The sequence below is a fragment of the Schistocerca serialis genome, chromosome 9 (assembly GCF_023864345.2).
Source record: "Schistocerca serialis cubense isolate TAMUIC-IGC-003099 chromosome 9, iqSchSeri2.2, whole genome shotgun sequence".
NCBI lineage: Eukaryota > Metazoa > Arthropoda > Insecta > Orthoptera > Acrididae > Schistocerca > Schistocerca serialis.
Genome location: NC_064646.1, coordinates 203894615 through 203912057, shown reverse-complemented (window position 1 = coordinate 203912057; position 17443 = coordinate 203894615). Strand labels below are relative to the sequence as shown.

Here is a 17443-nt window from a genome sequence, read left to right as displayed (position 1 = left end):
GGGGGGGGGGGGGGGATAAACCTGTCGGAAGAACAATTGAAATAGGGATGATGTTAGTAAACTTCTGTTGGAACAACTTCATGTTGAGAACCGTCTTGTTTGAATCTCATAAAAGAATTAGATACACCTGAAAATCTAGAATGGGTGATACGATGGTGAATTAAATATAAATGGGATTTTTGTTCCTGAGCATAAAAAGTTGGTAGGACTAGACCCGCACTTCTAGTATTGTTGGATGGGTCGATTAGGAGTGGGGGGAGCTGGCAGTTACATACTTCCAACACCTTCAACAGTAACACTTATTATGTTGGAGCAACAGGTCCACCCCTCCACTGTGCAACACGTAGTTAAAAAATTTCTTGCTTGTGAAAGAGTTCAAGTGCTGTAAATTTTGTAGAGATTGACTGCACAGTTTGGTGATAAAACATTGTCAAGGATGCATGTGTTGGCCTGGCATAAAGAATTCAAGGAATGACAAGGATGTGTTGAAAATCAGCAACATGATCACTGTTCTCAGACCAGCATTACAGACGAAAACATTTGTGTAGTTCGAGTCATTCTTGAAAACGGTTGACAGGTGAGAGTATCAGAAATTGCAGAACAGATCAGAATAAGTTATGAGAACTGTGAGAACTGTCAAGTAATCATCACACATGACCTGCAGTTCTGTAAAGCGTATTCCAGATGCATCCCATGCCTTATGAAAGAAAATCAGAAACTGGGGTAGTTGGAGACTTGTCAGAGGCTTACAGCAAGGTTTGCAAAAGAAGGTGATGTATTTTTGAGTTGGGATCATCACCTGCAACAAAACGTGGGTACATTATTACATTGCCTAATCCAAACAAGCCAGTAAGGAGTGGTGGAAAAAGGGCAAGGGAGCCACAGCAAAAGTCAAGATGACTTGTCAGCTGGCTGGTAAGGCATATATATATATATATATATATATATATTTTTTTTTTTTTTTTTTTTTTTTTTTTAATCAGCAAGGCATTTTGCTCATTGATTTTTTTTGCATGAGCAATGCGCAATCAGTGCTGCTTACTACTGCCAGCTGTATGGGAGGGTGAGACCAGTCTATTCAAATGTCACTCTCCTCTATGACGATGCCAAGCCCCATATTGCACCTCTAATTGTCTCCAAACTACAGGAAATGCACTAGACTCAACTTGGTCATCCTGGTTATTGCCTGGACTTGTCACCCTGCAATTTCCAATTGTTTGGACCGCTTGAAGAAGCTCTAGTACAGCACCGAATTTGGAGATGATGAGGACATTGGGGAATTCGTGCTCCATTGGCTCCTGATGCTACCAGCTTCAGTCTACAATGCTGCAATAAGAAAACCTCTTCACTGGACAAAACTTATTTTTTAAGCAGGAAACTTTGTAGAAAAATAAACTATAACTACCTTTTTTCTGCAAATATTTGTTTTTTTAAATAAAATCCCATTTATATTTGATTCACTTTTGTATGTGTTACCAGAGCACCTATTTATTCATCCAACAAAGAGAGAAAAGCATGTTGCTTGAGAAATGCAAGAAGTTACCCAAGAGCAGATGTCTGCTTGGGTCACAATCTAGATTTTCGAGAGTTGTGAGACTAAAGAAGGGGTGGGGGGATTTTCAATTTAGAAACATCAGGGACAAAGGGGAAAATCTAATGAAGCAGAAAACCATTTATAGGAGAAATTGGAGGTGGTAAACAAGGTATCATCAATGAAAGATTAAAAAGTGTGGATGGAAAAGGGAAGGAAGAGCTATTAGGAACATACAGGAAAATATATTCAAAGGGAGAATGATGCAAAACTTTAAATAATACATGCTACATTTAATTACTGTAAAAGGGGCAGTGAAACAAATGATAGGACTAAAGATTGGAGAGACAGAGAATAAGGAATTTTTTGAATAATGAAGAATTTTTGAATGACGAATGAAATAATAAGTAAAATCGAAGAAAGAAGGAATTGGAAAAATATAAACATGAAAGAGAATGCAAAAAAATTTAAATAATGAATTATGAGAAGAGATTGATTCAGCCAGACAGAAGTGAGTTGAGGAAAGAACATCAGGAGAGTGTCAAGGAGAACGAAACTTCAGATAGTAGGATGGTGAACAAAGTAAAGGAGAAGTGGAGAGAATAACTGAGCGATTATACGAGGGAAGAAGTAGATAGAAGGCAAAATATTTGTCGAGGAAGACAGGCCACGTCATGAACGTAAGAAAATGGGAGGGTTACAAGTGCCACCATTGCTGAATCAGTTGAGCAGTCTCCAATGGAATCAGTTTGTGAAGGAGCAGCTGTGCTTCAAGTGCAGCAGTCAACAATGTCTGTACACATTAAAAAAGAGTGGGAAATGTAGGAATGTAGATTGATGTTTGTGACCGAATTATCTTCCTAAGACACAAACTAGCACATTAACAGCCTGTCATGTTGTGTTTGCCCAATTTCCAAACAGTGTGTCTTGGTCAAGAGTGTTATTTCATGATGAATGTAAAATATGTCACAGTGTACACAGAAATAATGGTTTTCTTGACCAAGGGAAATCGTCTTTCTGTGCAAGAGTTGGAAAGGAATCCATTTCATGTTATGATATGAGCCAAGATATTATGATAATTTTTGTACAGACCGTAGTCTTTTGAAGAGAACCTGAGTGGAAGTTCTTATTTTGATACATGAAAAATGTGATTAAACCTCACCTAGAAGACAAGGGAAACATCCATGATGTGTGATTTACGCAGGTGGTGACCTCCAGCACACTTCGCTGTTCAGGTGCACAAATTACATGACAAACAATTTTGAAGTCACTGTATTGGGTATGTTTCAACATCATCTCCAGCCCTTATGAAGTGGCCACCTTGGAGCCTGGACATTATCATACTAGATTACTCATTATAGGGAATAATTAAGTCCCGCATGGCTCAACATCAGTACAAGACCAATGAAGAAACGTGCAAAAGTTTTGAAGAAACCTTTCAAAGCACAATTCCTAATGTGCTCTGCAAAATGTCAAGGAGGACATGGGGACACACAGGTATATGTGCAAAGTATGATGATATGTATACATATCCTCAGAATACATTGTAATTGCTCCAGTATACTGTTTTGATCTCCAGACTTGGGGACTTCTCAGACAGACTGTATATCAAGCTGAACAGCATCGTAGGAGAAGAGCTGTATGTTTCAGAAGAGGTTTAAGCATGAGAAATGCTACTGGTGTACTAAGACTCCTATGTGAGTTGTAAATTGAAAAGAATAGGAAGATTTATACTCATTTTTATTGATTTGGAAAACTCATGGGATAGATGCTTATTAGCATCAGCTGGAGATAAAGCAAAAATGCAGAGTCAGAATTGATGGAGAATAGCAGACGGAATAGGATGAGGAGTCAGGCAAGAATGTCACATGTTACCTGCACTGTTTAACATCTATCTGGAAAAGATCTAGGAGACTGTTTGGATAGAATAAGAGCCGTATGTGTTGCAGGAAATAGAGTGGGGTTAATACAGTTTGCTGCCAGCTGGTGTTGTTGGTGGAATACAAGAAAGTGCTTAATGAAATGATGGAAGATGGAAGCAGCAAATGCGAAGCACTTGGAGTGAAAGTAAATGAGAAAAATACTAAAACCATGATACTTTGCGAGGTCACAGAAGATTACTGCAGCATTATTGCTCTTAGCTAATAATTTGCCTAATTCTCAATTAAACAGTTTACCATAACTGTGGTGTTTCTCTTGGGCTGAAAACCAAACCAATTGCTTAGGTTAATGATATATTTTGCAGTATAAGTATGTATGAGGATAAATCATATATAAACAAGAATTATTTTAGAAGTTTGTTAAAGCTTCAGAAAAATTCATCCATGCGAACTTAATTTTCTTTATAGTCTTTTAAATGGGAAGCATGTTTTTTGCAGCAGATGAGCATTTTCTTGGTCTTATTTTCGTAAAATGAACAGGGCTGTGACAGCAGCCAGTTGCACACGGACACTTTGACAGTGCCATTGCCATCAAATTTGTGTCCTCCAGCTGCTTCCGTTGGTGCTCCACACAAATGAAAATCGCAAGGTGATAAGTCCGGCTGTAGGGAGGATGTTCTAGTATGGTACAGAACAATTCTTGAACTTTTTCTTGAGTTCAGGCAGCTGTGTGGTGTCGTACATTGTAATGCAGCATTATCACATCCTAAACTGAAAATGTACGTCTTTTCGTATGATATGTACATTTTGTTTGGTTCACAATTTGGCAGTAGTATACAGAATTCCCAGTATGATATTCGTGGAGAAGATCAATTACAAGACCTCCTTTAAAATTAAAATAAATAAAAAAACTGTTATGGGAACCTTCCCTGTGGAGTGACTGCTTTTGGCTTTGGCGGGTGCAGATTCGGCATTTTTGTGCCATTTCATACTGCTTTTTTTTTATTCCAGGGTTTAATGGTGCGATCATGTTTCATTGCAGATCACAGTCTGGTGCAAAAAATGTTCCCTGCAGTTAATTGGGTTTCAGTAGCTGTTTGCACTCTTCGAGATGATGAAATTTGTGCTCTGTGCTGAGAAGACGAGGCACCTATATTGTGGACACTTTCAGAAATCCGAGGTTGTCAGTAATGATCATTGAGCACTACTGCGGCTTATGCCAACCTCAGTAGCAATTAGAGCAACTGTTACTCAGTGATCGTCTTCAAGAAACTGGCTAACAGTGTGAATATTTTTCTCAGTCATGCTGTTCCTTGGGTGTTGGTGAGCTAAATTCTCAAATGATTCTTGTCCTCAAAGAACTGTTTGTGCCATAGTCTTTCTCAGGGTATTGATCTCGAACAGTACCACAAGTCTTTCAAAATTTCAGGTGGTTTTACACCCTCTGTTTTGAGAAACTTGATTACAGTGTGTTGCACGACGGGTGATGCTACCTATTGCTCTGACATTGTGATTCTGATTAATGAAAAAATGTTCTAACTGTGGAGAACAATCACTGGAAATGAAAGCAACAAAGTGCAGAGATCATGCTGCTCTCTGTTTACAAAAAGGCTCATAAAACATAAATTCCGGTTTATATTTGATTCACCCTTGTATTTTGTGTATTAGTTAGCTCTAAAACACAGTATTTTTCTGAAAACTATGAGCACACAATGACTGTGACACTCTGGAATTTTATTAGAGTTCTGTTTATTACTTTTTGTTGAATGTGTTATCAAAGGGAAAAAATCATTTCTTTACTACACTCCAATAATATACTTGTCCTATGAAATACTTACATATTTTGGTATATTAAATTATGATATGATTTCGTAGACAGTGAAAAACTAATTGTATTTTATTGTTCACTGCAATGGAAGAAATATTCTGTTTTCATGATTCCACTGTTGACTCTATGTCAGTATTTTTTAATCAGCTTGTATGAACAGGTGTTGCAGGAACTTGAGTCTCGTCATGGCCAGCCAGAATGGCTTCAAACGGCTTTTATAAAGGAACTATTTACCTGTGAGTTCCCTTTACCTGGACAGGGTTTGCGTTGCCATAGTACCGGTAAAGCAACAGGTAAGTTAATTTCCAGTTAAACAAAGGTTTACTGCTGCAAAAAAAATTGTTCTAGGATTTGCAAAGTTTTAAATTTTAGTTTGGTAAAACACTTTAAAACTCAGTCACATATTTCTATCATATGATCTTTACTGAGGATGAGGACACCCTATCCACATTCCTCTAGAACCTCAACACCTTCTCCCCCATCCGCTTCACTGCTGTTCCTCAGTCCAACCAGCCACCTTCCTCGATGTTGACCTCCATCTCAAGAATAGGTACCTACCAACCATCAATAATGTCACAATTGCCACCCATTCCATACCAAGAAGCCCCTGCCATAGAGCACAGCTACATGTGATCATCACATCTGTAGTGACGAGCAGTCCCTCTCCAAATATATCAAGGGTATCACTGAAGCCTTCATGGATTGAAATTGCTCTTCCAACCTTGTACAGAAACAGATATTCCATGCCTTGTCTCTCCAGTCACCTACCACTTCCTACATATGTACCATACAGCCACTCCTCTTGTGACTCAGTACCACCCAGGACTAGAGCAACTGAATCACATTCTCTGCCAGGGTTTCGACTATCTCTCGTTGTGCCCTGAAATGAGGAATATCCTTCTCAATTTCCTTCCCACCCTTTCCACAGTGGTATATTCTGCTGTTCATTGAACCTACACTGTATTGTTGTCTATCCTTACCCCTCCTCTGCTCCTATCTCCTTGCCCCTGGGCATATACCTTGATGCAAGACCTGTCCATCATCCTTCCACCACCTACTTCATTCCAGTCACAGGTGTGTCTTGTCCCATCAAAGGCAGGGCTCCAAAAGCAGTAATGTGATTAGCGAGCTATCTGTCCGCATGAATGGCAGACAAGTAACTGTGATCCATATACAGCTGTACCAGCTAGTTTCTGAACATGCTTGCCCAACACATTTTCACTTCAGTGATTGCTTCACATCCTGCACCATCTGGATCCTTTGTACCAACAAGAGCTTTTTTTGAATTGCACAGATGAGAACTCTCTCTTCAATTTATCCTACAATCCTGTATCCCCCCTGGCCTCAACCTTCAAGAGTCCATGTCTTTCACTTACATATCCCCTTCCCTGCTCCCACTGTAGCATGACACAACATTCTATTCCACTAACGTAGTTTTATTCTCCTTATTTATTCTCTCCTTTTCCATTCCCCTCCCCCAACCTTTTCCAACTGCACCTAGCAACCCTGCCCTGTCCCCACCATGCCCCAGCATGCTCCCACAAGCGGCACTATACTTTCCTCACCCTCACCCTGCTGCCCCTTCCTCTCCCTGTCCCATGCCTTCTCTTACACCCACCACCCATGCCTAATTGCTATTCCCACCAGGCACAGTTTCTGTCTGCAGTCCAGCCAAAGACAGTGTCGTGTGTGTATGGGTTGTGCTTGTGTGAATGTCTGCATTTTCAAATTTGGAAGAAGGTATTTTGGCCGAAAGCTTAAAAGTACAGTAGTCTTTTCATTGTACCTGTCTGTGACTCAGCAGTTCCTCTGTATGGTGAGCAGCAATCCATCCTTTTCATTATATTGCTGCTATTCCAGCCAAGACTTTCCATTGTTTAATTATCATGTGAAGACTACAGCGTATTCCATAGAAGTAATATTCTGCTTATTTATTGCCAGAAGTGGAATAATAAAGACATAGTGCCTTCATTATATAAGGATGAGGAAAAGTGCTAAGGAAAGCATCTTAATTTTTGGTGCATGTCAAGGGTCACTTGGACCTTGAATAGTGGCAGGAAAAAGGGGGGGGGGGCATAATATATAATATGTAATGGGAACTGATTAATAATTGCTGCTTGAACAATCAAAAAAATTGGAAAGAATAATTGAAAGAAATTGGAAGGTACACATAACGTGAGTGAACTTTAACTGCCACTAATATCAACAGACCTTTGAAGTCAATACATTTTTTGATTAACATTACTAAATTTATGTACTTCTTATTCCTGCTACCACTGTCATACGTAGAGCTTAGAATGACAATACTGGTTTCGGATCGTCTCTCCTCTGCTAACACAACTTCTACTTTTCTGCTTCAATCCTCGTGATGCAAGATTCTCGGCATGGGCAAAATGATGAACAGTTGTGGTTATTAATAAACTTCGTCTCCCTAATAACTTTTATAATGCTTCTTTAATGTGCAGTTAGAATACACATTTTTGAACAATATTAATGTCTGCCCGCTACCACTTATAAAGACAAACAGGTGATGATAGAGAAATTAATCAATTGAAGAGCGTATCTCTACTTGTTTTATTTGTATCACAAGATTATTGCTTGTACAATATATATATATATATATATATATATATATATATATATATATATATATATATATAAGAACAAGTGAAAAAATAATGATAATATGATTCATTACAATCCCCCGCCCCAAACCCTGGCTGGTACGGGCATAGCCTTTAATTTTCGGCCATTTCAGTTATCCTATATAGTTATCAATTCATATGGGCATGTCAGCTTCCCTTAACACATACATACATAAGTTTTATTTCACGACAAAGTGCGTGCTGTGAACACTTAATCTCATTACTGTCAGTATCTGCCCAGTGTTCAGCTTGCAAAGCATGCGCTCACAGCTCGATGCCCGTTACCGTCCTAGCTCACACTCACATGTTTAATACAAAGTCAGAGTGTCCGTGTCGTGCGTTCAAAGTAGCCTTCACTGCACAAAAACATGAAGCTCGTGTTCAGCGGCGTGATCCTTTGCTCTATCAAGAAGGTATGTTTCTTGCTGCTTTTACGACATTGTCGAGCACAGAAAATTCAAGTAGCATGAAATATTGTCATCTTCAGTTTATCACGTGCACACCCGTGTATCTCCTACACACACTTAACATGTTGCAGGCAAGTTTTGTATGTTTTTTTGCTCTGTTTTTAAGCGTCTTTCATACCGTGCATTACACAAAGTTTCTCAAGTACCCTTTCCACATACTATACACATAAAAAAAAAAAAAAAAAAAAAAAAAAAAAAAAAAAAAAAAAAATTACAACTACAAAAATAAACTTATCCTATTCATTTGTTGACATGCCATTATCGTTGCTTATATAAGTTACTGACTGGAGTATTCTATTTCAAATTCTGGAGGTGGTAGGGGTTAAATACAGGGAACGAAAGGCTATTCACAATTTGTACAGAAACCAGAGGGCAGTTATAAGAGTCAAGGGGCGTGAAAGGGAAGTAGTGGTTGGGAAGGGAGTGAGACAGGGTTGTAGGCTGTCCCTGATGTTATTCAATCTGTATATTGAGCAACCAGTAAAGGAAACAAAAGAAAAATTTGGAGTAGGAATTAAAATCCATGGAGAAGAAATAAAAAATTTGAGGTTTACTAATGGCATTGTAATTCTGTCGGAGACAGCAAAGGACCTGGAAGAGCAGTTGAATGGAATGGACAGTGTCTTGAAAGGAGGATATAAGATTAACATCAACAAAAACAAAACAAGTATAATGGAATGCAGTCTAATTAAATCAGGTGATGCTGAGGGAATTAGATTAGGAAATGAGATTCTTAAAGTAATAGATTAGTTTTGCTGTTTGGGAAGCAAAATAATTGATGGTTGTCAAAGTAGAGAGGATATAAAATGTAGACTGGTAATGCAGGGAAACTGTTTCTGAAGAAGAGAAATTTGTAAACATCAAGTATAGATTTAAGTGTCAGGTAGTCTTTTCTCAAAGTATTTGTATGGAGTGTAGCCATGTATGGCAGTGAAACATTTTCAATAAACAGTTTAGACGAGAAGAGAATAGATGCTTTTAAAATGTCGTGCTACAGAAGAATGCTGAAGATTAGGTGGATAGATCACGTAACTAATGAGGAGGCACTAATAGAATTGGGGAGAAGAGGAATTTTTGGCACAACTTGATTAGAAAAAGGGAACAGTTGATAGGACATGTTCTGAGGCATCAAGAGATCACCAATTTAGTATTGGAGGGCAGTGTGGAGGGCAAAAATCATAAAGGGAGACCAAGAGATGAATACACTAAGCAGATTCAGAAGGATGTAGGTTGCAGTAGGTACTTGGAGATGAAGCAGCTTGCACAGAATAGTGTAGCATGGAGAGCTGCATTAAACCAGTCTCTGGACTGAAGACCACAACAACGTATACCTTATAGTCTGATTGTCATTTTGTTTTAATACATTTTGTTAAATTATAATTTCATTACATTGTTCAATTACAATTATATGAGTACATTTTTTGCTCTCATTTGGTTTTACATTCTTTACATAACATTCATATAATAATAGATTCTGTTTTCCTTTATGGCATAAATTGACATACATTTCATTTCAAATGACAGTGACTTCTTGTTGGAGCATATTTATCAGTTTCAAAGAATTAAGAAAATAAACAATAGTTGCTACAACAGAGTCTATGTGCTGCTCAAATAATTGTGTGTGGCCTCACCTCTCTAGCATTCTCCAGGAAGGATATACACACTACATGGTTGAGGAAATTTCACGGAAAGGCATTTATGTTCTCAGTTACATCTCGTTACTGGTCTTAACTGTGATCCCAAGAACAAAATAGTTTGCTGTTTATAAACACAACTTAAATCTGACGATACCAGTTGTATTGAATACTTATTCAGTGTTTAAAGTGCAACTCAGTATTTACTTGGTATGTTCATTGTATAAAGGATAACCTTTTCATATGCTGAGGTATAAGATTTGTATCATCAATACTGTATGTCATGTGCAATGAGCATAAAACAGTGTTTACATAAGTAACAAAAATGCAAAAAAAAAAAAAAAAAATCAATATAAATCAGGTGTTTGACACGTTCAAGGGTAGTCAACACTCACAGTAGTTTGGTTTTGATCCCTTGATTATTTGGTAGAGCTCAACCTTCGTTCAGCATCGTGATATGTGATGTACTGCAACTGTTTTCTTCTACACATACTTTCACACTATCATATTCATACGTATCATAAACTTATAACTATATTTGTCCTGCTGTGCAGTCCTTCTTATTTTTATATTGTACCTAACAGTGTACAAGAATTTATCTTTCTTCACTTTAGGACATGTCACTACATCTTTCCCTGGAAGAGAATCTTAATACTAACTTAAACTAAATCATCATAAATAACTGTACAGTGGCTTGATGGCTAGTAATACCTCTTCCATATATTCAACCCTGTATTCATTTACTTCAATGTGCAGTCGTGCTATCACCAACTCATTTAACGCATGTGTGCCTCTCTACTTACCTTATAAATCTGAAAGATAAAGTGTATTATAGGCGTGCTGCAACCTCTTATTCAGTTTGCCGCTTATATTGTACTCACTTATTTACCTGCAGCAAGAGTTTCCTGGTCTCTCAATATAATTAGTGTGTCTACTTTCAGTACTTAAATTTGTAAATATATAGATATGATATATATAGTGGGCTAACTTCAGTAAATATTTCGTAGTTTAGGATCCCTTTCCTTAGCTTATCTTTGTTTGTGTGTATTGTGTAGATAGTCGTAGTTGTAGTATAGACTCCCCCTTAATTTTCTGTGTCCCTGTTTATGCAATATGCTTTACTAATGTTAGTACAGTCTGTAGCTCATAGGATTTGTTTGTTTTGGGTGCTCCAACACTTTCAGCTGTGTCTGTCTGGTGCACACGCGCTCCGGTTTGCTGACTAGCTTTCCCCCCAATGCACATGTGTTGTGTCGCTCTGATACCACTAATGTCGCTGCTAGTTGTGTATTGTATTGCGCGCTACCGTGCATTTCACAAGTTTGTTTATTCATTTACGAGTGGGCTACCCACAAGGCGAAGCATTGTATTTAAAGTATCGTCATCTCTAGACACATAAAAGTAAAATTCTTCATTGTTACACCCAGTTACCTTATCATTTACACATCTGACATATAAGAAAAAAACACAAACAGAAATTTTCCTTATCAACTAACAACATAAATTCTGGAAAGTGATTTTTCCAGCCTCCTAAATCTAATATTATTATACATATATACAACTTACAGGGTGTACAGCCCTTCTTCAGCATATAAACATTCACAAGTCTTTGTGTGGATAAAGGCCCTTGTCTTCGTGAGTCCAGTCAGTATGCTCCTGGGTAGGGGATTTTTAGCAATTATGTCCAGTCTATAGTAATAACCACTTACAGTTCAGTTTTCCCATTTTTGTGGATTTGGGGTGTGTTCTAAGTAACATCTTTTGTCCTATATAAAACTGTGTTGTATGTTTCAACTTTCTGTCGTAAATTCCTTTCCTGTATTTAGTCCAGGTTTCAAGGTTGATCACTGCTTGTCGTATTTTATCGTCCAACGATAATTCTGGTATCGGTATCTTGGGCAAAGGTTTCTCCCATTCATCTACCTTTTTGCATCGAACATCAGCTCATTTGGTGCAAATCCTGGTGATGTATGGGGAAGGTTGTTAACAACTTGTAAGAAAGGAGTGACATATTCAATCCACTTGATATGTTTGCGAGGTATATAGGTCCACACACTTTCTTACCAGCTGTAGCACTCCTCATCTAAGGTTGGGGAAATAACAATATTTACCTATTTTGTCAGTGCATTTTGCAGTGCCATACTGGCCCCAAGTATTTTGTGTGTAAAGATAAAATCATCCACATAATGCTCTGGCAAACACATGTGCCATTCTTCTAGTTCAGGAGGGTTCCTATGGAACAGAACATCTTTGTGAATAGTGAAATATCTTTTTAACTTTTCATCACTGTTATGTGTAAGTTTTGATCTTACCTTGCTCCAGCGTGTGTCTTCCTGATGTAATTGCTCCATGTGTTCGCACATGTGGACATAGTGTGGTCGGAGTGTTTTGTCTGCCATCAACAAGGCTCTTATTTCACCTTCCTGCTCTAAAAGATTGTTGAATTCCTCTGAGTCTTGTGGTAGTTGAAAAAGAGCATCAGCTATTAAGTTTGGTTTCCTTTTATATACACTATTTCAAAATTGAATTCTTGAAGATACATACACCACCTGGCTATCCATCAGTGTAGCAATTTACAAGTTAACAGAAACAATAGGGAGTGTTGATCGCAGTATACTTTTGTGTGTTTACCCCAAGTGAAATATTCAAACTTTTTAAAGGGCCAAATTACAGCCAAACCCTCCAACTCCCTAACTGAATATGAACATTCAGTTTCAGATAAGGAGCGACTGGTGAAGCTAATTACTTTAGGCATGAGATTTCCCTCTTCATCTACCATTTGAAAAAGGCACACAACCAAACCGTGAGAAGACGCATCGGTGCATAAACAAAAATCTTTCTTCATGTCAGATTCAAATAAAATATTAGCATTTAATAAGGCTTGCTTGATGTTCTCGAAATCGGTTTGACATTGCTTGTCGCATAACCGAAGTCTGTTTTTTCCAAGAAGATTAAGTAAAGCATCACTGTTCGTAAGCTATTTAGGGATGAATTTCCTGAAAAATGACACTAGTGTTGAGTATGCCTTTAATTGTCTCATGTTTTGAAGAACAGGGCAGTTCCTAATGGCATCAAGTTTTTTAGGATCTGGCAATATGCCTTCCGAAGAAATTATGTGTCCTAAGAATTTTACCTTTTCTTGTCCGAAATTAGATTTCTTGAGTTTTGGTGTTACTCCATATTTGGAAAAGTGGGTCCATATTTGTTTAATTAATCTTAAATGTTCTACCCAAGAGGGCGTAGCGACTAAAAGGTCGCCCGTGTATACTGTTACCTTACTCAAAAGTTCAGGCCCTAGCACTCTGTCAAGTGCAGAGATAAATACACCAGCACTTACATTCAATCCAAACGGTAATACTTGAAATTCAAAGCTCCTACCCCCACTTATGAAGGCGGTATAATTCCGAATTTCTTCATGTAGTTTTATTTGCCAATCCGAAGACTGGAAGTCGATTATAGTAAGAAATTTAGCATCATGGAATTTCATAAGCTGTTCCTCTAAATTGTCTGGACCTGTTCGAACCGGTACATTAATCTTATTAATGTTACGTGTGTTGAGGACCAAGCCCACCTTGCCAAGTGGCTTACTCACGACCAAAATAGGACTACAATAAGGTGAAAATAATGGTTGTGTTATGCCCTATTCAAGCATCCTGTTAATCTCTTTTCATACTGCTACCCTCTTTGTCCTTGGTATAGGGTATGAGGTAGAACAAAAAGTTTCATGAGGATGCACTTCTATTTTGTACGCAAAAACCTTAATAATACCTGGTATTTTTTCAAATATATGTATAAAAGCAAGTATCAGTTCCCTAAGTTCCGCTTGCTGTTCTTGAGACAAGCTCTTTGATTCACCTACCTTTGTGCTTATTGTGTCAACGTTTACTTCTTCTGCTGCCGACTGTTCGTTATTGTATGTGTTGACAAACATAACTATGGGATTTACCAACTCAACTTCACAGTCATGAGTAACTTCAGTTTTACATCTAGTAGTACTTCTCTGATTAGGTCTATTACAGATAATTGGTTATTTACAGTGAAATGACAATCAACTATTCATTTCTCTATTATCAAAAAATCGCATGGTACAGAAAATTGTCCTACTTGTACAGGAATTAAGGCTTGTATCTTGACTCATTTTGATTTCTGACCAGAGGCATTTTGTACCTTGCAATTTTGCACTGGCAATGTGGGTATGCGCCCACATTTCTTCGAGTCTTGAAAGAATCCCCGAGACATCAAATTAGTCATAGCACCTGTGTCAAGCACAATGGGTACATCAAGGTCAAATATTTCGGCTTTAATAGTAGTTTGTACCTTGCTCTCTTTCAGGTTTTTCTGTGTACCCTCATTACCTTGATGCAGATCATCTCTCACATCATTACCATGATTGTATCTGATAAAGCAAGTCTCGATCAAGCTCGTGTCCCCACTCTCCTCCAAGGTCACAGAATGGTGGGATACCATGACTTACGGCAGTTAGTATCCTGTGAGGCTCATGACTGAAATTCTCTTTGCCTCTGCTCATTATTTGGCGTATGTGTGTTCCTTTGCTGGGCGAATTCCGCTGTCTGTGGGTTATTTGGTTGTCTGTTGTCGTTTTGCATTTGCCAAGCCATCAGCTGGTTATTGCCAGTAACTTGTGTCTATACATATTGTACAGGCTGGCCATACGCTACTCGCCTGTTGTAGTTGTTTTTCCTAAATTTTTGCCCATTCCTTTTATATTCACCTTTGAATTTATGGCTTTCTCTATTGTTGTTATGATAACCGTTACCATTACCATAGGTCTGTGTGCGGTAAGGTTTCCATCCGTGTTGTACTATGAATCCATTGCTTACTTGTTGGTCCATAAAACTCTGTGGCGCTTATGGTGTATTAAATTAACAGGCCTGGGTTTTACTGGTCTATCTTCGCATATCAAATCTATTGTGTCCAGTACAGATAAAAAGTATTCACTGTTGTGTTCCGGAATGGTAATGACTTTTTCCTTAATGTGGGCAGGAAGACAGCTCTTTAAAAATTTTCAGCACGTCCACTTGCAATATCGGGTTCGTCCAGTGTCCGCTTTTATTCAAATTAAGCTTCCATACCTGCTATTGAATGGTTCTGGGTTGAATACTTCATGTCTGAGCCTCTCTTGGACAGCCTCAGACCAATACTTATCCAGAAATGCTCTCTCAAACTGTTCGTAATAGTGGCAACGTTCCGCCATGTCCTTAGCCCATAGCAGAACGTCACCCTGTGTGTATATCCAACAACAAATGTAATTTTCTGGGCTTCAGTCCAGGTATAAAGTAAAACATTTCGAAATGCTCTAATGAAGACCACAGGGTTCTTTTCCCTTCATAGATAGATATCGGAAATTGCCGATGCCTAAGTAATCCCTCATCTGCAAGTAATGTTGACAAACACGCTGTGCTGTCAGTAACAGGTGTGTTTATGTTCGCTTGTGGTGTAGCGCATGGCAACTGCGCTTGCTCGACAGATGCAACTGCCAGCAGGTGTTGTTGCATTGTGCAACCTTCGCTATTTTCCTTCGATGGGCTAGCCCCATATTGTGGGTAACCAGTGAAAGCATCTAACTTCCTTAAAGCATGGGTTTGTTTTCTGTCATATGTTGTTTTGGAATGTCAGTAGTTTTAGCAAGTCTGCCTTGTAACCTTTCCTCTGCTTCCTTCAAACCTGAATCTATTTTAGCTAAAAGTTCACTTTCTTTCTCTTTTAGAGCTTCTTCTACAGTATCTACATAAATTTTGCATATCTTTTACATCTGCACATAACTTACCTCTCTGGTGGTTTTTTTAATTTTTTTATTTTATTTCATTTTTATTTTTTTAACTTAACTGATACATTTTTAGACACAACTTGTGTGTATTTCTGTAGGTAGGTGTTTGCATATGTTTTGCAGCTTGCTGACTGCGTTTATCACATTTTTTACCGATGCATCCACTTGGGATTGCATCTCCTGAATTTGAGAATGTGCTTCACTTAGGTTTTGTAACTCACCTGCAAGTTGTTTGTTTTAGTTGTTTACCAAGCTCTGTGAACTTCTCGGATAATTCGTCAGATAATTCAGTATGTATAGTTTAGCTGACATCACTGAACTGTTGACTAATACTATTCTTGAAATCATTAAATGCCTGGTTTTGCTGTGTAAACTGTTGTGTTATTAGTTGCATGAGTTGTATCAAATGGTGTGTGTCACTAGTATTTGCATTGCTTTTATGGACTGTTTCCCGTTCTTGCGTTTGCTATGTCATGAGCAAATAATCAAAGGAATATTCGCTGTCACACGCTTCAGTTTCACTATTTGAAAAAATGTTTCCTGGTGAGAACTGAGATATTGTGTCATCGATTGTCATAAAAGAGATGTCAGGATTAGTTGTATTACCAATGTTATCAAGTTTTAATAGTGGGACGCCAACCTGGTTGTTTTGATAGCCATCAGCCAGTTCACGAGTTGGCACTTAACTTTAAACTGTTGCCAAGCTCTGATTTTCCACAACAGGGCACACACCACTGCAAAGTGAAAAATTCATTCAGGAGCTATTGTTTTTGGACCTGCCCATGACCACATCATTAATGAAGTTGCTGATTTGTTAGTGCATCAGAGCAGACTGTCCAATTTGTCTACAAGTAGTGGTAAACCACTCACTGCCTTGTAACATGACGTAAGAACGGTGTTTGTTAAAAGGCCCTAACTCACAGGAAACAGAGATGAATGTTGTGCCATGTCGATGACAGTCTCTTTCAAACCTGATAATAATTGCTGTCATCAGTGTCTTCAGGTCTATCCTGACCAGTTTTTCAATAAACATTGTGATGGGAAGGAGCTGCATACAATGGACATTGTGTCTTGTCTTTCTTCAGCAGGCCAAACAATGCAGGAAATGACTTGGAGGTACGAGGGTCTAGTTCAGTCCAAAAGTGAGTCTGCAATGTTGCCCGTAACTTGGGCCCACTCATTCAAGTTACCTTGAATGTAAACCAGGACAATTATTTCCACATCCTTGGTGTCCAAGTGTTGCTCTTCCTTGTACATCTTCTCGATGAGTATGCTGTGGGCACTCTCATCTTCCAAGAAGACAGCAGCTGTGTTCACAGGGCTGCACACATGAGTTCCTGGTATGATAAGCACCAGACATCCTATCACACCTCGACTGGCCTTGTGTTTTAGATTTATTCTGGTTAAGTGGCATCTTATTCCCTATCAATATCTGAATAAAGTTTTCTCTAGAAGATTGACAGATCACTCAGACCTCAGGTTGAGAGGGGTCTCAAATCCTGTGGTCTACCAGGATGAGAGACTGCCCATCCTTTCAAACTTTTAAAATCACGTAACTTGCAGTTAACCAAAACTGCTTGTATTTTTTGTTGTAGTCTGAGCTTTATTTGTACCTTGACTATTCAGAAAACATTTCAGTAATGTTCTTATTTTATTGTAAGAACAGATAT

At 38.3% G+C, this 17443-nt stretch overlaps 1 protein-coding gene across 1 annotated transcript in view; it reads left to right on the top strand.

The window, feature by feature from the left end:
- The window catches only part of LOC126418739 (uncharacterized), a 126307-nt gene that overhangs the window by 88031 nt on the left and 20833 nt on the right, over nt 1-17443 (top strand). Inside the window, exon 6 of the mRNA XM_050085655.1 lies at nt 5400-5532. Coding sequence (XP_049941612.1) covers nt 5400-5532 — 133 coding nt within the window. The remainder of the gene's footprint in view (nt 1-5399; nt 5533-17443) is intronic.